The sequence below is a fragment of the Uranotaenia lowii genome, chromosome 3 (assembly GCF_029784155.1).
Source record: "Uranotaenia lowii strain MFRU-FL chromosome 3, ASM2978415v1, whole genome shotgun sequence".
Lineage (NCBI taxonomy): Eukaryota > Metazoa > Arthropoda > Insecta > Diptera > Culicidae > Uranotaenia > Uranotaenia lowii.
This window is the reverse complement of record NC_073693.1, coordinates 218,598,257-218,622,349: the sequence shown is the minus strand read 5'-3', so window position 1 is coordinate 218,622,349 and position 24,093 is coordinate 218,598,257. Positions and strand designations below refer to the sequence as shown.

Here is a 24,093-nt window from a genome sequence, read left to right as displayed (position 1 = left end):
GTTTTTTTTTTTTCAAAATACAGAAAAAAATTAAAAAAAAAAGGCAATGAGTGGTTTTCTACAGCGTTTGCAAAATGATGCAATTTGATGTGGAACACGCTTTATAGTTTTGGAGGATAAAAAAATTTGGAGAAAATATTATGAAACTTACCAAGACCGTTTGATGGGGGGGGGAGGTAGGGTTATAAACACCCCCTCCAAAAAAAAAAGATTTTTCCAAGGAAAATTTTTCTCCGTACTCCGTAGGTGTGTAAAATTAAGCGTAAAGTCAGAAATTTGGCTCGCTTCCGGCGAAATTTCGTCTTAAATGACTTTAGGCTTGAGACATTTAATTTTACGATACTATATGACGTTCATGATTTGAAACTAATTTCTAATTGTAAATTTCGATTTGCAATTCAATTAAACTCTTGAATAAACAATCAAAACTTGGCATACAAAAATTTTACCTCGTCTTTAGAATGGGGTTTTATTAAGTGTAACTAAACAAGAACAGACTTCGAAACGAACCATTTTAACTTCAAAATTAATTAATACTAGTTTTATACATCAGCAAGTTGGACGCCATGTAACAGGCATTTACCTCTTATGATGGTTAACTGAATTAGCAAAACAATTCCAAAACCTAATATGAATTTAAAACGTAATTATGACTGATTTGAGCGCCCTGAATCTAAAAATTAAATTTTTCTATCAGCTTTTGTTACTGAAATAAAAAATATTTTAATTTTTAGGCATATTTTTGTAAAATTTGTCTAAGTTTTTCAATTCTGAATTTTTGTTGTTCTAAAAACATAAACCAGTAATGTTTTTTCTTTATAAAAAATTCACATTTCAAACCATTATTTTTTTTTTCTAACTCAAAACACTTCAGCGGAATTTTCCAATCAACCCTTCAGATGAAAAAGATGAATTGAAATGTAAATTAAGATAAATAATGAATAACAATAATTATCATTTTCCTAACAATTTATCATGGTTAACTTTTTACCTTATCAGACATCTGTTTAAGATTTTTTCAAATCTGTGTTTTGGAATTATTTATTTCAAATTTTAAAACTCGACTGCTTAGAATCTGTTTTGAAGCAAATTTCTAATACATCATTTTGAAAATAAATTATCAATGATTTACCGGAAAGATCATTGATTTGAATTATTGATTGAGATTTGTTTTGGAAGTTTTGATATATTTTACCAGTAAAATTCATTATTTTTGAGTACCGTAAAACGGGGTAACTTTGATCACCGGGGTAACTTTGAACATCAATAAATTTTTACACATTATCACCAATAACTTAGTCTATAGTTCGAATTTTTGAAAACTGTTTTCTACGTTTGAAAGCCTATTAATTGAGTATCAAATAGACAGAATAAGGTTTGTATTTGAAATTGTTTTCTGTTAGTAAAAATGTAATTTCAAAATTTTAAAATATCTATTTTTTCTAAGGCTCGCAAACAAACAGCTCTCCTGATGATACCAAAATGTATTTAGAAGCAAACGGGTGGTTGAATGTGAAAGAACAACTTTTATTCTTTGTAAATGTACAGTTATAGTGCTATTTTTATATTCATTTAATGATAAATTTTTGATATTTATAAAGTAAGGACATTTTCCAAGAGTAAGCCCATATTGGACAAATGGATAGGAATCCTATCAAATGATTAACTTTGAAGAAAATATGAAAATGAAATTAGTGGGAGGGCCTAGGGGAATGTGTGAATGCAAAATTTCATTTGTATTTTGAAGCTAAAACTATTTAGCAATTATTATAATTTTTGCCCCTGGATGTATGCAGCATAATTGTTTTTTTTCGATTATAATTTTTTTTGTAAAGAAAACGTTGAAAAGCAAGGTAGAATTGATAAATTTGAATTTATAAACAATTATGAAGGTGTTTTGTATCCTTTATGATCAAGAAAAACTCGTTAAAACCGTCAAAATGGAGACTGATCAATGTTACCCCAAATCATCAATTTCTGAACAGCGACGAAATCGATTTTTAAATTAAATTTAAAATAGTCTAATAAATTCCCGCAACCATGATTTACGTTCATATGAGTCCAGTACTAGTTTTAAAAATATGAAACATCCCACATTCCCCTTAACAGAAAAAATAATCGAAAAATATTGAAAAAAGTGATCAATATTACCCCGGATTACGGTATGTATAGTAATTATGAGTAAGGAAATTATGCTAAAAATCCATTTCCTTATTTATTGTGTATTCTTGGTATATGTAGTTATTATTTTTAACTCAATTTGAATTTCAGAAACCCTCGCATGGATAACATTTACAGTTTTAAAGCAGGCTACTAGATGAAGTTTTGGTTTTATGAGAGGCTTGAGGAGTCCAATAAAACTATCGGTGTTACTGAATAAAATTTTATAAAACCATTAAGATTCTAAAAAGCTCTTTCTTCTCTTATACAGTTCCCTTAAAACTAACGTAAGATTTCATAAGAGTGAAACTGACAAAGGTAAACAAATGAGTTAACTGTCATTCTGGATGTACGCGGTTGCACTTAAAACTTTCGAAAAATTTATAAAATTCAATTGGTTTAAACTTCCTGTTGATGTATATTCGTTGGAACGTGAAGTTATGCCAATTTAAAATGGGGTTAATGTGAGAAAAAGTGGCCTAATTAGATTAATCGTGTAGGATCAAAGGGAGTAACTTCAAAACCCAAACACAAACGGCCGATCAATTAGGCGTAACTGAAATCAAAAACAAAAAAGGGCAAAACTCAAAACTATTTGAAATTTTGTAAAAAAGCGTTTAATTTCTTGATAAGCAACGAGCAATAAGTGAATATAATGCACATTATCTGATTTTCTTAAACAAAAAGTGGTTGATTTTTTAAGTAGGATTTGATTACATGTTTTGAAATTTCAAACGGTTTTTCTCGTTTCGAGCTAACTGGTAGTTTCACCTTTATGAAATGTTACGCTAGAAATGTCTAAAAAATTGAAAAACTCTTATAAGAGTCAAAAAAACAAAGAGAATAAAAAACTTAAGATATGATTGCTCAATAATCGCTCTTTATACTGCATTTCATTCAAAAAATGTCAAAACAAAAAAAAAATCAGCAAATAGAGACGTTTAAATTGTCGTTTGCATAATCGACATTGCACTCACCTGAATTCAATTGCACCAAGCAGTCATAAGTAAAACTACCTCGTTACTAACGATCCAAAAGTGGGCTTGCAGTTACTGCATCACTGCAGCATTGTCTGGCAAATCTGCCGGTCTGCCAGTTAGTCAGCCAGATGTAATCAAATTCAGCAAACGGCGGCTATTACGAAAAGATCTTCTTCGGTTTGGTGAAGTAAAAATTTGTCACACCACGGTTGACCGAAATAAAAGATTCCCACCTTCATTAATTCACAAAACACAGACCACATCACTGCCATTCATTCATGCTTTCTGTAATTTTCCAGCCCACCAACTTTTTATCTGCTTCTTTTTCTGGGGGGGTTGCAGCTGAACTATTTCTAAACGATTTTTTTTTCGTTTCCACTGTATTTTTCCACTTCTTTCCCTCACAGATATTCTTTCACTTTTGCTTTTTATTTACTTACTCACAAAAGCTCCGAGATGTCGCTTTTGGATTTTTCCCACAACCCCACATTAACTTACTTTCGCACGCGAATGGATTTTCAGCTGTTATCCAACAAATAGCCCTCCTGGTAGCACCGTGACTTTTTTTTTGCTTTTTCCTTCTCCTTTTTTTTCTAATGAATTGGAAAAAAGAGCGAAGCTCTTACACAACAACTGGTTGCCATAATTTCTCACGCTTAATGCGACATCGCTCGAAATGCTCAATTTTATTTTACTTTTTTTCGGAATCGCAGCTAAATGCTTCTCTAGGACGCTGATGATGATGATTTACATTTCACTCAAATGCTTCCTTCGCCAGGACTTTCATGGAATTTCAACCCAGTAAGAAGAACAGTAAATTATCTATTTTTCCACCAAAAATGCCGCCGTCCGCTATGATGATGGGAAACACCAAGTTCAGCATTCTATCACATTTTCCCACTTCCAAGCCACTCCACGGGAATTTATTTCCCTTTTTCGAGATCGATTACACTCGGTTGGTATCTACTTGTTGTAAGGAGAAGAAGAGCCGGGAAATATCGCTTGAAAAAAAAACGCTTGTGGTATGCAATTTTCACGAGATTCCCACTTGGGAACGGGATGCAATTACCAAGCTCGCATTTTTTTTTTTTCGTTCCACCCCCTATTGGTTCACAAATTTTTCAGTAAAAATTCCCTTTAAACCGGCGCGCGATTCACACGTAGGACAGCAATAGAAAAAAAATCCCGAGAAGTGCCACGCTTTTCTATTTGCTCCAGGCTCCGGGCAGGAAAAATCTAGGTTAGCAAAAATGGTCGTTTGCTGTTTTGGGGGGAGGATTCGTTCTCCACCCACGCTCCTGTTTCCGGATTGGAAGCACTCTGGTGGTTAGAAGCGTTTTAATGGTTGCCTGTCGTCGTCGCTAGTTGCTGGATATCGTTGGCGCTCTAAATTGGTTTCATAAATCGCTGCGAGGCTTCCCGGTCCGTGGCAAAATCGTCCTGGGAGCCAGCTGTTTTGAGGGAAAGGAGAGAAAATAGACTATTATTAGTATCATTCTAATAGCTTAAAATCTTTTTGAGAGATGAAATTTTTATAAATAGAAATATACCAAAAGATTAGTTTTAACAAATTTCAATCAACTTTTTAATTTAAACTGATAAACCATTTTTTCACTAAGGATTTGAAATGGATATTACACTCCAGAAATTCTGGACGATTATTATCTCGTCAACAAACTCGTGGGTTGAAACTATAGGAAAGACGATCGCGACGAAAATTCAATCGTAAACAAACTGTCAGAGCAATCTTCAAGAAGATCGCCAAGGCTAGCTGCCATGTGTCTGACTTGCAATATTATTCCTACAACAGCTTGATGACAGCAAAATTATCAGTCAGCTTCAGTTTGAAATCCAGGACCATCATCACATTTGCCTGATGATGGACATTGCTGTTCCAAGCAAGTGACATCATGTCTTTTGAAGATAAGATTTTATTCTTTCGAGGCGGTAATTAAAGTTCATCTGCAAGCGCTTTGGTTTACTTCAATGCGTTCATCACTCTGCAAATGAATTTAAACTCGTATTCGAAAAACTGAGGGTGATCTTAGTTAATAGATTCTGATCTCAATGTGGAGATAAAACTGTGCTGGATGCTTTTTAATAATCTTTTGACATGGTTTTTAACGATTTTTAAAACGATATTCTAGAAAAATGAGTTCTGGAAGAATCGAGCAAAAGTTTTATTTTCTACTGCTTAAAACAAAGTTATTCAACAGTTTTTTTTTTCAAAAGCAATATTGATCACTCCCTTTTTGGTATTTGGTCGAAATTCATCACAATAAAATTGTATATTTTAATAGTAAAAAACCAAGTTCCGAACACGATTCTGCTTATATCATTTAAAATTTCATCATCTTTCCGATCATATACATTGTGTAGAATGGTTCAAAAACTGACCTGTGAAAAATTGCTGCTCAATATGGCTTGAATAAGGGAGCTCAAACCTTCAAAAATCACCTCAGGTGGGACCAGAAAATCGGGGAAATCTAAATTTGAATTTGACGCCAATAGGTTTGGTGCTACCTCGAAAAAAAAAACTTTGGTCAAAATCGGCATCATGAGAACGTATTTTCCGGAGAAACCAGTACCTTCATATCGAATGTTTCAACATCGCGCATCGCCTTTAAATTATATCAAAATTTGCTATAAGTTGTATAATTGAAAAAAATTACCCAGATGACACAATCGACAAAATCGACAAAATCTACAAAATCTACAAAATCTACAAAATCTACAAAATCTACAAAATCACAAAATCGACAAAATCGACAAAATCGAAGAAACGATAAAATCGACAAAATCAAAAAAAATTACAAATTCGACAAAATCGACAAAATCCACAAACTCGACAAAATTAACACTATCGACAAAATCGACAAAATCGAAAAAAATCGACAAAATCGACAAAATCTACAAAATCGACAAAATCTACAAAATTGACAAAATTGACAAAATCTACAAAATCGACAAAATCGACAAATCTACAAAATTGACAAAATCGACAAAATCGACAGAATCGACAAAATCTACAAAATCGACAAAATCGACAAAATCGATAAAATCGACAAAACTGACAAAAATGACAAAATCGACATAATCGACAAAATCGACAAAATTAACACAATCGACAAAATCGACAAAATCGACAAAGTCGACAAAATCGACAAAACTGACAAAACTGACAAAAATGACAAAAATGACAAAAATGACAAAAATGACAAAAATGACAAAAATGACAAAAATGACAAAAATGACAAAAATGACAAAAATGACAAAAATGACAAAAATGACAAAAATGACAAAAATGACAAAAATGACAAAAATGACAAAAATGACAAAAATGACAAAAATGACAAAAATGACAAAAATGACAAATATGACAAAAATGACAAAAATGACAAAAATGACAAAAATGACAAAAATGACAAAAATGACAAAAATGACAAAAATGACAAAAATGACAAAAATGACAAAAATGACAAAAATGACAAAAATGACAAAAATGACAAAAATGACAAAAATGACAAAAATGACAAAAATGACAAAAATGACAAAAATGACAAAAATGACAAAAATGACAAAAATGACAAAAATGACAAAAATGACAAAAATGACAAAAATGACAAAAATGACAAAAATGAAAAAAATGACAAAAATGACAAAAATGACAAAAATGACAAAAATGACAAAAATGTCAAAAATGACAAAAATGACAAAAATGACAAAAATGACAAAAATGACAAAAATGACAAAAATGACAAAAATGACAAAAATGACAAAAATGACAAAAATGACAAAAATGACAAAAATGACAAAAATGACAAAAATGACAAAAATGACAAAAATGACAAAAATGACAAAAATGACAAAAATGACAAAAATGACAAAAATGTCAAAAATGACAAAAATGACAAAAATGACAAAAATGACAAAAATGACAAAAATGACAAAAATGACAAAAATGACAAAAATGACAAAAATGACAAAAATGACAAAAATGACAAAAATGACAAAAATGACAAAAATGACAATAATGACAAAAGTGACAAAAATGACAAAAATGACAAAAATGACAAAAATGACAAAAATGACAAAGATGACAAAAATGACAAAAATGACAAAAATGACAAAAATGACAAAAATGACAAAAATGACAAAAATGACAAAAATGACAAAAATGACAAAAATGACAAAAATGACAAAAATGACAAAAATGACAAAAATGACAAAAATGACAAAAATGACAAAAATGACAAAAATGACAAAAATGACAAAAATGACAAAAAAGACAGAAAAGACAGAAAGAACAGTCTTTTCTGTCTTTTTTGTCTTTTTTGTCTTTTTTGTCTTTTTTGTCTTTTTTGTCTTTTTTGTTTTTTTTGTCTTTTTTGTCTTTTTTGTCTTTTTTGTCTTTTTTGTCTTTTTTGTCTTTTTTGTCTTTTTTGTCTTTTTTGTCTTTTTTGTCTTTTTTGTCTTTTTTGTCTTTTTTGTCTTTTTTGTCTTTTTTGTCTTTTTTGTCTTTTTTGTCTTTTTTGTCTTTTTTGTCTTTTTTGTCTTTTTTGTCTTTTTTGTCTTTTTTGTCTTTTTTGTCTTTTTTGTCTTTTTTGTCTTTTTTGTCTTTTTTGTCTTTTTTGTCTTTTTTGTCTTTTTTGTCTTTTTTGTCTTTTTTGTCTTTTTTGTCTTTTTTGTCTTTTTTGTCTTTTTTGTCTTTTTTGTCTTTTTTGTCTTTTTTGTCTTTTTTGTCTTTTTTGTCTTTTTTGTCTTTTTTGTCTTTTTTGTCTTTTTTGTCTTTTTTGTCTTTTTTGTCTTTTTTGTCTTTTTTGTCTTTTTTGTCTTTTTTGTCTTTTTTGTCTTTTTTGTCTTTTTTGTCTTTTTTGTCTTTTTTGTCTTTTTTGTCTTTTTTGTCTTTTTTGTCTTTTTTGTCTTTTTTGTCTTTTTTGTCTTTTTTGTCTTTTTTGTCTTTTTTGTCTTTTTTGTCTTTTTTGTCTTTTTTGTCTTTTTTGTCTTTTTTGTCTTTTTTGTCTTTTTTGTCTTTTTTGTCTTTTTTGTCTTTTTTGTCTTTTTTGTCTTTTTTGTCTTTTTTGTCTTTTTTGTCTTTTTTGTCTTTTTTGTCTTTTTTGTCTTTTTGTCTTTTTTGTCTTTTTTGTCTTTTTTGTCTTTTTTGTCTTTTTTGTCTTTTTTGTCTTTTTTGTCTTTTTTGTCTTTTTTGTCTTTTTTGTCTTTTTTGTCTTTTTTGTCTTTTTTGTCTTTTTTGTCTTTTTTGTCTTTTTTGTCTTTTTTGTCTTTTTTGTCTTTTTTGTCTTTTTTGTCTTTTTTGTCTTTTTTGTCTTTTTTGTCTTTTTTGTCTTTTTTGTCTTTTTTGTCTTTTTTGTCTTTTTTGTCTTTTTTGTCTTTTTTGTCTTTTTTGTCTTTTTTGTCTTTTTTGTCTTTTTTGTCTTTTTTGTCTTTTTTGTCTTTTTTGTCTTTTTTGTCTTTTTTGTCTTTTTTGTCTTTTTTGTCTTTTTTGTCTTTTTTGTCTTTTTTGTCTTTTTTGTCTTTTTTGTCTTTTTTGTCTTTTTTGTCTTTTTTGTCTTTTTTGTCTTTTTTGTCTTTTTTGTCTTTTTTGTCTTTTTTGTCTTTTTTGTCTTTTTTGTCTTTTTTGTCTTTTTTGTCTTTTTTGTCTTTTTTGTCTTTTTTGTCTTTTTTGTCTTTTTTGTCTTTTTTGTCTTTTTTGTCTTTTTTGTCTTTTTTGTCTTTTTTGTCTTTTTTGTCTTTTTTGTCTTTTTTGTCTTTTTTGTCTTTTTTGTCTTTTTTGTCTTTTTTGTCTTTTTTGTCTTTTTTGTCTTTTTTGTCTTTTTTGTCTTTTTTGTCTTTTTTGTCTTTTTTGTCTTTTTTGTCTTTTTTGTCTTTTTTGTCTTTTTTGTCTTTTTTGTCTTTTTTGTCTTTTTTGTCTTTTTTGTCTTTTTTGTCTTTTTTGTCTTTTTTGTCTTTTTTGTCTTTTTTGTCTTTTTTGTCTTTTTTGTCTTTTTTGTCTTTTTTGTCTTTTTTGTCTTTTTTGTCTTTTTTGTCTTTTTTGTCTTTTTTGTCTTTTTTGTCTTTTTTGTCTTTTTTGTCTTTTTTGTCTTTTTTGTCTTTTTTGTCTTTTTTGTCTTTTTTGTCTTTTTTGTCTTTTTTGTCTTTTTTGTCTTTTTTGTCTTTTTTGTCTTTTTTGTCTTTTTTGTCTTTTTTGTCTTTTTTGTCTTTTTTGTCTTTTTTGTCTTTTTTGTCTTTTTTGTCTTTTTTGTCTTTTTTGTCTTTTTTGTCTTTTTTGTCTTTTTTGTCTTTTTTGTCTTTTTTGTCTTTTTTGTCTTTTTTGTCTTTTTTGTCTTTTTTGTCTTTTTTGTCTTTTTTGTCTTTTTTGTCTTTTTTGTCTTTTTTGTCTTTTTTGTCTTTTTTGTCTTTTTTGTCTTTTTTGTCTTTTTTGTCTTTTTTGTCTTTTTTGTCTTTTTTGTCTTTTTTGTCTTTTTTGTCTTTTTTGTCTTTTTTGTCTTTTTTGTCTTTTTTGTCTTTTTTGTCTTTTTTGTCTTTTTTGTCTTTTTTGTCTTTTTTGTCTTTTTTGTCTTTTTTGTCTTTTTTGTCTTTTTTGTCTTTTTTGTCTTTTTTGTCTTTTTTGTCTTTTTTGTCTTTTTTGTCTTTTTTGTCTTTTTTGTCTTTTTTGTCTTTTTTGTCTTTTTTGTCTTTTTTGTCTTTTTTGTCTTTTTTGTCTTTTTTGTCTTTTTTGTCTTTTTTGTCTTTTTTGTCTTTTTTGTCTTTTTTGTCTTTTTTGTCTTTTTTGTCTTTTTTGTCTTTTTTGTCTTTTTTGTCTTTTTTGTCTTTTTTGTCTTTTTTGTCTTTTTTGTCTTTTTTGTCTTTTTTGTCTTTTTTGTCTTTTTTGTCTTTTTTGTCTTTTTTGTCTTTTTTGTCTTTTTTGTCTTTTTTGTCTTTTTTGTCTTTTTTGTCTTTTTTGTCTTTTTTGTCTTTTTTGTCTTTTTTGTCTTTTTTGTCTTTTTTGTCTTTTTTGTCTTTTTTGTCTTTTTTGTCTTTTTTGTCTTTTTTGTCTTTTTTGTCTTTTTTGTCTTTTTTGTCTTTTTTGTCTTTTTTGTCTTTTTTGTCTTTTTTGTCTTTTTTGTCTTTTTTGTCTTTTTTGTCTTTTTTGTCTTTTTTGTCTTTTTTGTCTTTTTTGTCTTTTTTGTCTTTTTTGTCTTTTTTGTCTTTTTTGTCTTTTTTGTCTTTTTTGTCTTTTTTGTCTTTTTTGTCTTTTTTGTCTTTTTTGTCTTTTTTGTCTTTTTTGTCTTTTTTGTCTTTTTTGTCTTTTTTGTCTTTTTTGTCTTTTTTGTCTTTTTTGTCTTTTTTGTCTTTTTTGTCTTTTTTGTCTTTTTTGTCTTTTTTGTCTTTTTTGTCTTTTTTGTCTTTTTTGTCTTTTTTGTCTTTTTTGTCTTTTTTGTCTTTTTTGTCTTTTTTGTCTTTTTTGTCTTTTTTGTCTTTTTTGTCTTTTTTGTCTTTTTTGTCTTTTTTGTCTTTTTTGTCTTTTTTGTCTTTTTTGTCTTTTTTGTCTTTTTTGTCTTTTTTGTCTTTTTTGTCTTTTTTGTCTTTTTTGTCTTTTTTGTCTTTTTTGTCTTTTTTGTCTTTTTTGTCTTTTTTGTCTTTTTTGTCTTTTTTGTCTTTTTTGTCTTTTTTGTCTTTTTTGTCTTTTTTGTCTTTTTTGTCTTTTTTGTCTTTTTTGTCTTTTTTGTCTTTTTTGTCTTTTTTGTCTTTTTTGTCTTTTTTGTCTTTTTTGTCTTTTTTGTCTTTTTTGTCTTTTTTGTCTTTTTTGTCTTTTTTGTCTTTTTTGTCTTATTTTGTCGTTTTGCCAAATTTGAAGAAATTTATCATCAAACTATCAAACTTCACAGAAACAGAAACTTACTTTGTATGAGTTTGTTGTAGCAGGATTCCAGTTTTTCTTTGTTGACTTATCTCAAGAGATTAAATATTTTATAAAGGGTCAAATCCATTTTTTAATCTTTGTAAAGTCTATACTATTTTTGGCATCTCCAAAGGACATATTTGAGTTATTATATCATAGATTCGATATGATTATTGGTTTTGAATGTTTTATTTAAATATCTTAACAGTTCAAATGTATCCTATGGTGCTCCAATAAAGTGTACAGTTTTTTTAAACGTTGTTTTATCAATTTTCAAAAGTTAACGCTTTGAACTCGAAAACAAGCGTTGTTAGAAATGAGCTTATTTTAGAATGAGTTCAGCGCCTCCAAATATTTCAAATCCGCTATTGAATTCTTGGCACCTTCGAAAATAAGGAAATTTTGTTTAAAAAAAAGTTCAAAATTAAAAAAAATCACATTAAAAGATTTTGTCTTACGTTACAAGAATTAATAAATAATAATAATAATCAAGTTGATAAGATTAAAATGTTATTTGAGACTATTTAAATGTTTTGTTATTTTTTGATTTATGAGAGTGATTTTATCGCCTATAACGCATCCGCTTAAAGATTCTAGATTGTATAGTTTTTTTTTCAACGTTATAACTTTATTTAAGTATTTTTTCAACACGAGTGTATTCATATTTTTACAGAGGCTTGTGATATACCTCAGTTGACATGTCAGTTGCCTTCTGACCCAATATCCGCGAGTTCGAGCCCAAGAGCAAACATCGAAAACAGTTGTACCGGATGAGTTTTTCAATAACTGTTCACCAACTGCAACGAGGATGTATACTATACTATACTTTACATTGTATAGTCGTGAATACCATAAAAAAGGCAAAACGACTATAAGCGAAACAAAAACCTCAATTATTTTTACAAGAAGCGGTTGATAATCTCTCCATGAAATTTAATTTTCAATTTTTATTTTGCGAAACAAAAAATTGAATCAAACATTTGGGCTGCCCTCTTGAACAAAAATCAAAAAATCAGATAAAAAATAAGGGGAACATACATTAGAAGATAACTCACAGATCCAAAGAACTATAAACTACCCTTGCAAGAATAAAACTAATTAGAAAAAATTACCTCTAACAAATCTCGTAATCCAGGGCGCAACAAACAAAAAGAAAATCTCCTACAAGTTGCTCTTAATTAAATAGTATTTCATTGACTTGTCTGCACTGTCCCATCTTTCCATCGTCCATCGTCCGAGAGAGGTGGTCCCTTTGATTTAGGAACCCGATAAAACTAAGGGCTTGCACTGCTCTATTCCTAGTAGCTCTAAGGATCCATCATTTTTCCCATTTTTTTTTTGCTCTAAATCACCACATACACCGGCCGGAAGTCGAACACAATCCTACCGGTTGTTGAGGAGAAGAAAGAAAAGGTGATAACCGATTGCGAGCAGAAAAAAAAACCTGGACTTGAGTGCTTCTTGAAGTACACGCTTATTTAAAACTACTCGTTTTAAGGTAAAAGACATCTCAGAAACTTTTTGTTTTCAAATACTAAATATCGGAAACAATTTGTGAAAAAAACAGTATATTGAAGACGAGCAAGATTTTGGTTTTCCCAATCTTTAACGCCATGTTTTATGTCCTCAAAATTCGTTGAAAGAGGAAGAATTGACACATCCTCTCCAGGGCAGAAATCCTCACTGACGTCGTCGTCCGGTTTCCGGAGCTCAGTGTCGGCGGCGGTTCAAACAAAAGATTTTCCGGAAGTCCTGTTTTAATGGGCGAAAAATCATCCACCACCAATGGCATCTCACGTAGCATGGCTAAATGGCTTTGTCGGTTAAAGGTTTTTTTTCGTTTTTCCATCTTTCGAGAAAAGAAAAAAAAAATCTCTCGCCGGCTCCCGGATTCATTCATCCCTCCTCATTCTCTGTCTTAAGCACTCCCGTGGTCATCGTCATCATTGTCATCATTCTTCTTGTTTCAAGTTATGGCGAATTCTTCGTTCGGTTTTTGTGTTTTTGCTCCGGTCTTTTTTTTCCCCCGTTTTCCCAAGGAATGGAGTTGTTTTCCCTACATTGTGGGAAGCGTCCTTTCTTGTTCGCATTCGACGAGAGTAGAGTGGCAAAAGACACCAAACTCAAACTCGGGCCCTGTCCTCTCTGGCATGGCAGTCGTTCAAGCGTCAATTAAAATTTTTAATTAAGGAAAACGACACGACCCTTTGCGTTTTAAGAGTTTGTGTCGGTCGGGCGTGTTCATGTAGACGACAATATTTTTGGGTTCAATGGTTTTGCAGCTGGACATTGGACATTCTTTAAGATGTCCCTTTAATTTTTTTTTTCATTTAAATTTTCTACAGTAAAGCTCTTTTGATGATTGCCGGAAAATTTAAGTTCTTATCGACAATTTCTAAATCTTGATCGAAAATTTCTCTAGAAAGTGATGAATCAAATACTTTTGATAATAAACACCAAGTACCTACATAAGTAAGGTTTGCTACTTAATTACTCGAACAAAACACGTCCTAAGCCAGATTAAACTGAGAAATTATACCATGAAGAAGGAACAAAAATCCTCCAGAGACTACCGGAAGTGCAATTAAAAAAAAGACGAGTTCCGTCATCTTTTTCCGTCTTCACTTTCCCTTAGTTCATATTTCATCTCACTGTTCCGGATCTTGTCCTCTTGAGAGCAAAAAAAAATTAAAAACAGAGCGAAACTAAAAGCTTGGTTATCCTCTTTTTGACAACCGCATCACGATGATGACGACGGCAAGTGAAAACGTGTTTAGAACGGAAATTAAAGTGAAAAATGTTCTGGCTAACTAATGTGCACATAAAAAACAAACAAAACCAAATCTCTGCTAGTTATTGCCCGATTTGGTGCATTTTTATTCGCGAGGTTGTTCTCTGCGCTTTTGAAATGAAGAAATGGACCGAAACCGGACGAGATGAGTTTTGCTGTTCGACGTTTGTCTTAATTTGCTAATGAAGAGTGATTATGAGTCGTGAAAGTTTATGGGTTATGTTTACTAGCAATCGTCTTGTTTGTTGGAACAGCTTTAAAGCCACCATTAAATGGGAGAAAACATAAGATTCGTCTGGAATAATAGGTTTATGACATAATCACATAAGCAATTTAAGACAGAGGTATGTTTTAAAATTAAATATTTAAGTTCTTTTTAAACCATGTATATTACGGCATGGCAATTGATGTATAGGAAAAATTTCATGATCGAATTTCAAAAACCGACTATACATATTTTGTAAATTGGCCAAAAAATAACCTGTGCAAAATTTCAGCTCAATCGATCTTTAGGTGCCTCAAAGCGCTCAAGGTTTTGTTTTTTTACCCTGAAAAATCACCAAAGAGGGGACCAAAGGAAATCGGGAAAATCAAAATTTTAAGTTTGATGTCAAATGTCTTAAAAATGCATAAAACGTTGAAATCTGGAGCTATTTTGAAAATAAATTTTTGGCCAAAAATCGAGTTTTTGAGACTTAGTCGGTTTTCCGAAAAATGGCCGGTTTTCGGAATTTTATTTTTCGAGATCACAGAGATTTCGACGTTTCATGCATTTTTAGGTAATTTGGCATCAACATAAAAATTAAGATTTCATCAATTTCCTTCGGTCTCCACATTACGTGATTTTTAAATTTTGAAGTCAATTGTTACAAAATTTTGGTAATTTGGTGTCACAAATTTGGTAATTTTTGAGAGTAAAAAAACCAAAACTTTGGGTGCTTTAAAGCACCACTAAATTGAGTCCGATTGAGCTGAAATTTTGCACAGATCAGTTTTTCGGACCATTCAATAAAATGCAAAAGTCGACATGACCCATGGGGCTGCCAACCTAATGCATATAAACAAATAGTCTCTTTATATGCTTCTACTTTTCTATAGTAGAAAGAAGTAATAATGCTGACTGAATATAAATCTTGTTCAACATATGAACTGTGAATTGAAACGTAAGTACCTACTATCCTTCTTTGTCGAACTCTGTAACCATCTTCATTCCGATATTGTCTCATTGCCTATAACTTTTCCTTGGTACCGTAATCCGGGTTAAGATTGATCACTTTTTTCAATATATTTCGATTATTTTTTCTGTTAAGGGGAATGTGGCATGTTTTATATTTTTAAAATCAGTACAGGACTCCTATGAACGTAAAACATGGATGAAGAAATTTTTTAGACTACCTTAAATTTGGTTTAAAAATTGTTGTCTCTGTTCAGAATTTGATGCTTTGGGGTTTCATTGATCAGTCTCTATTCTGACGATTATAACGAGTTTTTTTGATCATAAAGAATACTAAATATGTTCATAAAATTTACATGTGCTAGTTTATAATTTTTACCTTGATTTTTTACTTTTTATTTTAAAAATATTCATAATCGAAAAAATAACTATGATGCTGCATACAATTAGGGGCAACAATAATAATAATTGCTAAATATTTTAAGCCTTAAAATACTAATGAAATTTGGTCTTCACACATTCCCCTAGGCTCCCTAGGATAGGGGTTCCTATCCATTTGTAAAATACGGGCTTAGTCTTGAAAAATGTCCTTATTTTTTAAATATCAAAAATTTATCATTAAATGACTATAAAAACTGCACTATAACTGTTCATATGCAAAGGAAAAAGTTGTTCTTTCACATTAAACAACCCGTTTTTCTTCTAAATGCTTTTTGGGATCATCAGGAGAGCTGTTTTTGTTCCAGCCTAAATTAAAAATGCTGACTGATAATATACTGAAAATCTAATGAAGGGTGAAATTTAAGTGCTTTTTGTCAATTTGCAGTTTCTCTGAGTTTCTAGAAACTGCAAATTGACAAAAAGTTCGGAAAGCAGCTACTTTTGAAAATTCTTCGAAAATTCTGTATTTCGTATTTTGACAATCGAAAAATCTAAAATTGTGCCAAATTGCTTTTCAATCCTTTTTTTTTTTCAAAATATATCTAGTGTAACTTAAACATTTTTGACGGTTCATTGATTGAAAGGTACGGTTTTAACCATTTTTATACATTTTTTGTGGTCATGATTTTAAAAAAAATTAAAAAAATTCTACATGCAACGTATAGCTTCTAACTAAAGCTTTCTTGGACACTAAATGATTTTTTTTAACATTCCGCAGCTGATCTATTTACAGTCGTTTTTCCAAAGTAAATTTCTCGGATTTTTTTCATAGACTTTGAAAAACGGAAAACTGAGGTGTTGTAGGTTAATAATGTTTAAAAAAACATTGGAGTTACATTACGAGGTTTCCAAAACCATACATTTTGTAAAAATTGGTTAGGAAACCAGAAACATATTTTTGTTTTAGTCAGGACATTCCTGAGACTGAAACGGGTAAAAACTTCTGAGACGGATGAAGATTAAATGTCTACATTCACTTGCTCGACACAAAACTTTTTGTGGATTTTGCTACTCTTTTCATCAGCATCAAAATGATTCGTAAAATATTGAGAATGCCGGTGTTTCCTATTAAAAATATCAATTATAACATCTCGGATTCCTCGAACCCTAACCTTTTCTAAAGCCTTAACAAAATTATTCGTTTTCCTATATAAAGTGGTATGCTGCGAATAATGTCCAAGTATTCCTCAAGGACATGGACGCGACCAACACCTCAAAGCCTTGGTCCCACAAAAACAAGTATGCCTTCTGCGCAGAAATTGTAGGGACAAACTAGAGGAAAGGAAGGGTACCGAGAAATTTCATCCACAAACCACCACCTCAAAAAAGTAAACATTCAGTTGTTTTACCGATCCCAACTAGATGTCCGGGCTATGGACGGCAATTATACCGTTCTTTGAACCCCATTACCCAACAATCGAAAACCGGGGCGTCTTCTCCCACATCTATTTAACACCCGCCAGATTCACCTATGTACTCCGCCGATCCAGTCTTGTATGATATGTGAGAAAGTGGATAGATGTCATTTGCACAGTACGACTTGACTTTTAAGGCCACCAACCACTAGAACCCAAAATTGTTGTTAATTGTTGTTCGGCCTTAATACATTAAGGACCGCGAAGAAATCTAAACCAAGAAACCTCGAAATTCAGCATTATATATTTTAGAACACACTGGACCAAAAATTACAAATTTAGTATCTTTGAGCCAATCCCTTCAAATCCTTTATGTTCTTTTTTTTATAAGAGTTAAAACCATTCAGAACATTCTTTCTCGTTCCCTATATACCTGTTTTAAGGTGTGGTTCCACTTTTCCGTAAACCAGCGTAGAAACTTGCCACTTGGAGATACATGGCTGTAAAATGTAGTCAGATTGCAGCAATCTACGCACCGGATGTGGCACATAAGTGGTTCAATTGGGTAGATAGAGTCTTGAGTTGAGACGGAGAACATTATTAAGTGGTAGATGTATAGGCCTTGAGTTACGAGTAGAGGCGAAAGTATCTCGTCTCGAAAAACGAGTATTACCACCCGAGTATTACTAGTGCGTGTATGGCCTCCCATCTATGGGTATACGTAGTTGCAGGATCGGAAAGGAATAATGGCCGATGGCCTCGAAATACGCATGATACAAGGAGTACCTAGGACAGCAATCCTTTAAAAAAATAAGGTACCTGGATATTCGACTAAGAAAAAGGCCAACTAATCGTATTACAGTATTCGTGGGGTCACGTTCTCAGTACTCCTCTTTTACGGCATCGTATAGCCAATATTTTTGACATAATCCGTGTGAGGCGTTCTCAAAGTGACTTTTGAAGTTAAACCGGTCGTCGTGCATAACGCCCAGGTATTTGGAAGCGTGTTTGGGCTCGATGTCCCACGGCCCATCAACAATTGTCCAGGATTATGCTTATAACAGGTTGGTGATCAGCATCATCTCGGTGAGTGTCTGGTAAGTCAGTGGAAGGCGAATGGAATTTTCCTCTGTCTTAACAGTTAACGTGACACGTACGTCGTACATATTTCTTCGGTAGAAGACCCTTCCACTAGGTAGACAACGTCGTCAGCGAGTCCCACTAGATTTACTCCCGCTAGCTTATCGTCAATAGATTGTTGTATGTTATGATCCACAGAACTGGTGCAAGTATCGACCTTTGAGTACTATCTGATGAATCTTCCAGTGTTTTCCTTTTCTCCTTGATCATGTAGCTGGTAATTGTGGAAATTGTTTTCCACCCGCCTCAGTCTGGTCAGCGACAACGCTATCGCTCTCCAAATGACTCTGTTGAAGGCGTACTAGTTCTATGCATTAAGCATATCTGCGAATATGGAGATGGGTCTCCTGCTATCTTCAACGTCTTTGGCAGAGAGACTTATTTCAACCCCCAAATTCGCATATTTTAGGGCGTATACTCCACTGCAGTTTGTTGATGTTTTTTTTATTAGTTGATCACCCAGGTAGTAAATCCTTTTTACGGATTGCATTCCAAAGCACTGCGGGCCACCGCATCTCCCCAGTTTGCTACTCTGGGTCCATGGGTGCAATTGCAACAACTCGCCTCTCCTCGTGTCTTGAAAGCCCTATTTCGATCCGTCTCTTGGCCCAAATCGAGACGAGAACAACTCGCCTCTCCTCTGGAGATATCCGCACCACCTAACGTGTTCTCCGACTCCTCGAGACTCAGACTAAGGCCCAACCACTGGGCACCAAATGTTTACGGCACTAGGCCCTCTGCCCGTCGTGAGTTGATCATATCCGCGAATCGGGGCCAGGAACCTCCTCAAAAGGCAGACCAATCATAACCCGCACGAACATTTGGGCGTCCCGCATATCGGGGTCGCGACTACCCGATACGCGTGACGACCCCTCCCTTTTGCAACTGAGCACTGGTACCCAGTCGCACCACGGTTGTGCCACACTCGATACGCAACTCCTACTTCCTAAACTCCACCTTGAATAAATTAACACACTAATCTTCAAGAGCGGGAGGTCTATTCGCGCTAGTACGTATCAAGGCAATACTCATTGACGAGACCACTTTCAGCAAAACCTCTCATCCTTACGACTCGACGTCCGAACTCTCCTCTTTCTTGAGAACCGAAACCGAAACCTTGTTCTCTGCACGATTCAAGGCCCGATCTCTCCCCTAGCGACACGATATCTGACCTCTCCTCGTAACGACTCGAGGTGACCATTTATACCCCTCCTCTTGAAGATCAATGGCCTGATCTCTACTGTTTATTGTTTATTGTTTATTGTTTATTGTTTATTGTTTATTGTTTATTGTTTATTGTTTATTGTTTATTGTTTATTGTTTATTGTTTATTGTTTATTGTTTATTGTTTATTGTTTATTGTTTATTGTTTATTGTTTATTGTTTATTGTTTATTGTTTATTGTTTATTGTTTATTGTTTATTGTTTATTGTTTATTGTTTATTGTTTATTGTTTATTGTTTATTGTTTATTGTTTATTGTTTATTGTTTATTGTTTATTGTTTATTGTTTATTGTTTATTGTTTATTGTTTATTGTTTATTGTTTATTGTTTATTGTTTATTGTTTATTGTTTATTGTTTATTGTTTATTGTTTATTGTTTATTGTTTATTGTTTATTGTTTATTGTTTATTGTTTATTGTTTATTGTTTATTGTTTATTGTTTATTGTTTATTGTTTATTGTTTATTGTTTATTGTTTATTGTTTATTGTTTATTGTTTATTGTTTATTGTTTATTGTTTATTGTTTATTGTTTATTGTTTATTGTTTATTGTTTATTGTTTATTGTTTATTGTTTATTGTTTATTGTTTATTGTTTATTGTTTATTGTTTATTGTTTATTGTTTATTGTTTATTGTTTATTGTTTATTGTTTATTGTTTATTGTTTATTGTTTATTGTTTATTGTTTATTGTTTATTGTTTATTGTTTATTGTTTATTGTTTATTGTTTATTGTTTATTGTTTATTGTTTATTGTTTATTGTTTATTGTTTATTGTTTATTGTTTATTGTTTATTGTTTATTGTTTATTGTTTATTGTTTATTGTTTATTGTTTATTGTTTATTGTTTATTGTTTATTGTTTATTGTTTATTGTTTATTGTTTATTGTTTATTGTTTATTGTTTATTGTTTATTGTTTATTGTTTATTGTTTATTGTTTATTGTTTATTGTTTATTGTTTATTGTTTATTGTTTATTGTTTATTGTTTATTGTTTATTGTTTATTGTTTATTGTTTATTGTTTATTGTTTATTGTTTATTGTTTATTGTTTATTGTTTATTGTTTATTGTTTATTGTTTATTGTTTATTGTTTATTGTTTATTGTTTATTGTTTATTGTTTATTGTTTATTGTTTATTGTTTATTGTTTATTGTTTATTGTTTATTGTTTATTGTTTATTGTTTATTGTTTATTGTTTATTGTTTATTGTTTATTGTTTATTGTTTATTGTTTATTGTTTATTGTTTATTGTTTATTGTTTATTGTTTATTGTTTATTGTTTATTGTTTATTGTTTATTGTTTATTGTTTATTGTTTATTGTTTATTGTTTATTGTTTATTGTTTATTGTTTATTGTTTATTGTTTATTGTTTATTGTTTATTGTTTATTGTTTATTGTTTATTGTTTATTGTTTATTGTTTATTGTTTATTGTTTATTGTTTATTGTTTATTGTTTATTGTTTATTGTTTATTGTTTATTGTTTATTGTTTATTGTTTATTGTTTATTGTTTATTGTTTATTGTTTATTGTTTATTGTTTATTGTTTATTGTTTATTGTTTATTGTTTATTGTTTATTGTTTATTGTTTATTGTTTATTGTTTATTGTTTATTGTTTATTGTTTATTGTTTATTGTTTATTGTTTATTGTTTATTGTTTATTGTTTATTGTTTATTGTTTATTGTTTATTGTTTATTGTTTATTGTTTATTGTTTATTGTTTATTGTTTATTGTTTATTGTTTATTGTTTATTGTTTATTGTTTATTGTTTATTGTTTATTGTTTATTGTTTATTGTTTATTGTTTATTGTTTATTGTTTATTGTTTATTGTTTATTGTTTATTGTTTATTGTTTATTGTTTATTGTTTATTGTTTATTGTTTATTGTTTATTGTTTATTGTTTATTGTTTATTGTTTATTGTTTATTGTTTATTGTTTATTGTTTATTGTTTATTGTTTATTGTTTATTGTTTATTGTTTATTGTTTATTGTTTATTGTTTATTGTTTATTGTTTATTGTTTATTGTTTATTGTTTATTGTTTATTGTTTATTGTTTATTGTTTATTGTTTATTGTTTATTGTTTATTGTTTATTGTTTATTGTTTATTGTTTATTGTTTATTGTTTATTGTTTATTGTTTATTGTTTATTGTTTATTGTTTATTGTTTATTGTTTATTGTTTATTGTTTATTGTTTATTGTTTATTGTTTATTGTTTATTGTTTATTGTTTATTGTTTATTGTTTATTGTTTATTGTTTATTGTTTATTGTTTATTGTTTATTGTTTATTGTTGTATTGTTTATTGTTATTGTTTATTGTTTATTGTTTATTGTGTTATTGTTTATTGTTTATTGTTTATTGTTTATTGTTTATTGTTTATTGTTTATTGTTTATTGTTTATTGGTTGGGGTTGGGGTTGGGTGGTGGGGGGTGGGGGTGGGGGTGGGGGTGTTGGGGGTGGGGGTTGGGGGGTGGGGGTGGGGTGGTTATTGTTTATTGTTTATTGTTTATTGTTTATTGTTTATTGTTTATTGTTTATTGTTTATTGTTTATTGTTTATTGTTTATTGTTTATTGTTTATTGTTTATTGTTTATTGTTTATTGTTTATTGTTTATTGTTTATTGTTTATTGTTTATTGTTTATTGTTTATTGTTTATTGTTTATTGTTTATTGTTTATTGTTTATTGTTTATTGTTTATTGTTTATTGTTTATTGTTTATTGTTTATTGTTTATTGTTTATTGTTTATTGTTTATTGTTTATTGTTTATTGTTTATTGTTTATTGTTTATTGTTTATTGTTTATTGTTTATTGTTTATTGTTTATTGTTTATTGTTTATTGTTTATTGTTTATTGTTTATTGTTTATTGTTTATTGTTTATTGTTTATTGTTTATTGTTTATTGTTTATTGTTTATTGTTTATTGTTTATTGTTTATTGTTTATTGTTTATTGTTTATTGTTTATTGTTTATTGTTTATTGTTTATTGTTTATTGTTTATTGTTTATTGTTTATTGTTTATTGTTTATTGTTTATTGTTTATTGTTTATTGTTTATTGTTTATTGTTTATTGTTTATTGTTTATTGTTTATTGTTTATTGTTTATTGTTTATTGTTTATTGTTTATTGTTTATTGTTTATTGTTTATTGTTTATTGTTTATTGTTTATTGTTTATTGTTTATTGTTTATTGTTTATTGTTTATTGTTTATTGTTTATTGTTTATTGTTTATTGTTTATTGTTTATTGTTTATTGTTTATTGTTTATTGTTTATTGTTTATTGTTTATTGTTTATTGTTTATTGTTTATTGTTTATTGTTTATTGTTTATTGTTTATTGTTTATTGTTTATTGTTTATTGTTTATTGTTTATTGTTTATTGTTTATTGCGTCATATGGAAGTCCACTTCACCGTGTCTTCTTCCGATCCAGCTCCCGATGTGCGGGAACAGACGATAGGTCCACCTTCGTCTCGCTAAGCTGTTCCATAGCTGCTGCCAGTTGGACATCGAGTCTTCGTTGGCAGATCTCGAATGTTGGGCGTGTTTTTGTTGTCGTATCAATAGACATCCTCCTCTAGCAAAATCGAGATGGGAATGACGCCCGCCACTATGCAGGCGGTTTCGGACGGCATGGTCCGGTATCCACTGATAAGGTTCATCAGCCGCTGAACGTCATCCCAGGGCCTGCCTCCAGGCCGCTGCTCCGTACCATGCTTCCGAAAATCAATCATTTTCACTGAGCCATGCTTGACTACTTTCAGAGCCAAAAAATCAAAGCAGTCAAATTTTCCTTCTTCAACCAAATCATACAAACAATCATGCATGACAACGACGCTTCTGCATTTGAAACACTTTTGCGATACATGATGAGGTAAAAAAGGACGCAGACTATCAGCAACGAACGTCTCGATGCTGATTTCCTTCCCCTAACGACTTTCAACCTTCAGGATCATAACTGATATGTATCAGTTCTGAGCGATCTATGTAGGCTATCAGATGATTTTTTATTTTTCGTTTTGCCTAGAAGGACAAAATCATGACTAGGTAACCGCAATGAACTGTCCAGCATGTGCTACAGCTTTTTTGAACATGTGGTCCTGGTATTTATTCATATTTTTCCTTTTGAAACATTAATGATCGTCTATCAATAACGAGCATTATCAACAATGATGCGAGGATAGACGTTCGGGAATGATTGAGGGAGCGACGTTCAAAATGTATCACCAAGTATGTCGATCACCGTCGATTAGCCACGTGACGAATAGCAACGGTAGCCTCCGGTGGGGCATGGTATATCTTCTTATATCAAGTTAGTGTTGATTTTCGACATATATTCAATGGGTACTTTTACCACGTGCGTATCACAGCACTCGGAGGTAGCATCATTCTAGCTAGAAACCATTCCTGATTGCTTTTCTTGAGCGATTTTCCGACCACTGCTCCGTACCACAAGATTGACGTGGTCACGCTTACCAGTATCCTCCTTTTACTACTGCGGATTGCCGAAGAGCTCGACACCATCCGTGTGAGTGCGGCCGTGGCCATTGCCGCTCTCTTACACACGTAGTAAACATGACTCGTAAAGCTGAGTCTGTCGTCTATTATCACCTCTAGGTACTTAATTGCGCGTTTGGACACGATGTCGCAAGATCTAACTGCAATGTTACCTGTTTGGGGTGAGATCACGTTGTTGATCAGCACCATCTTGATTTTATGGTGGGCACTTGGAGTGCATCCAGCTTTCCACTGCCTGGATAGCTAATGTGGCAGGCAAGTAGCTGTATCTTCACTGTTGAAGAGCCTCTCGCCAAGAGGACTACATCATCCGCAAATAATACGAGTTCAGCTCCCGATGGGAGGCTCGTTCGTAGGAGCTCGTCGTATATAATGTTCCACAGGACCGGGCCGAGTATTGACCCC

At 30.7% G+C, this 24,093-nt stretch overlaps 1 protein-coding gene across 1 annotated transcript in view; it reads right to left on the bottom strand.

Moving 5' to 3' along the window:
• The window catches only part of LOC129753094 (uncharacterized), a 24,642-nt gene extending 765 nt beyond the window's left edge, over window positions 1–23,877 (bottom strand). Inside the window, exon 1 of the mRNA XM_055748895.1 lies at window positions 23,647–23,877. Within this exon, the coding sequence (XP_055604870.1) occupies window positions 23,647–23,877 (231 nt within the window). The remainder of the gene's footprint in view (window positions 1–23,646) is intronic.
• Between the last annotated feature and the right edge of the window lie 216 nt (window positions 23,878–24,093).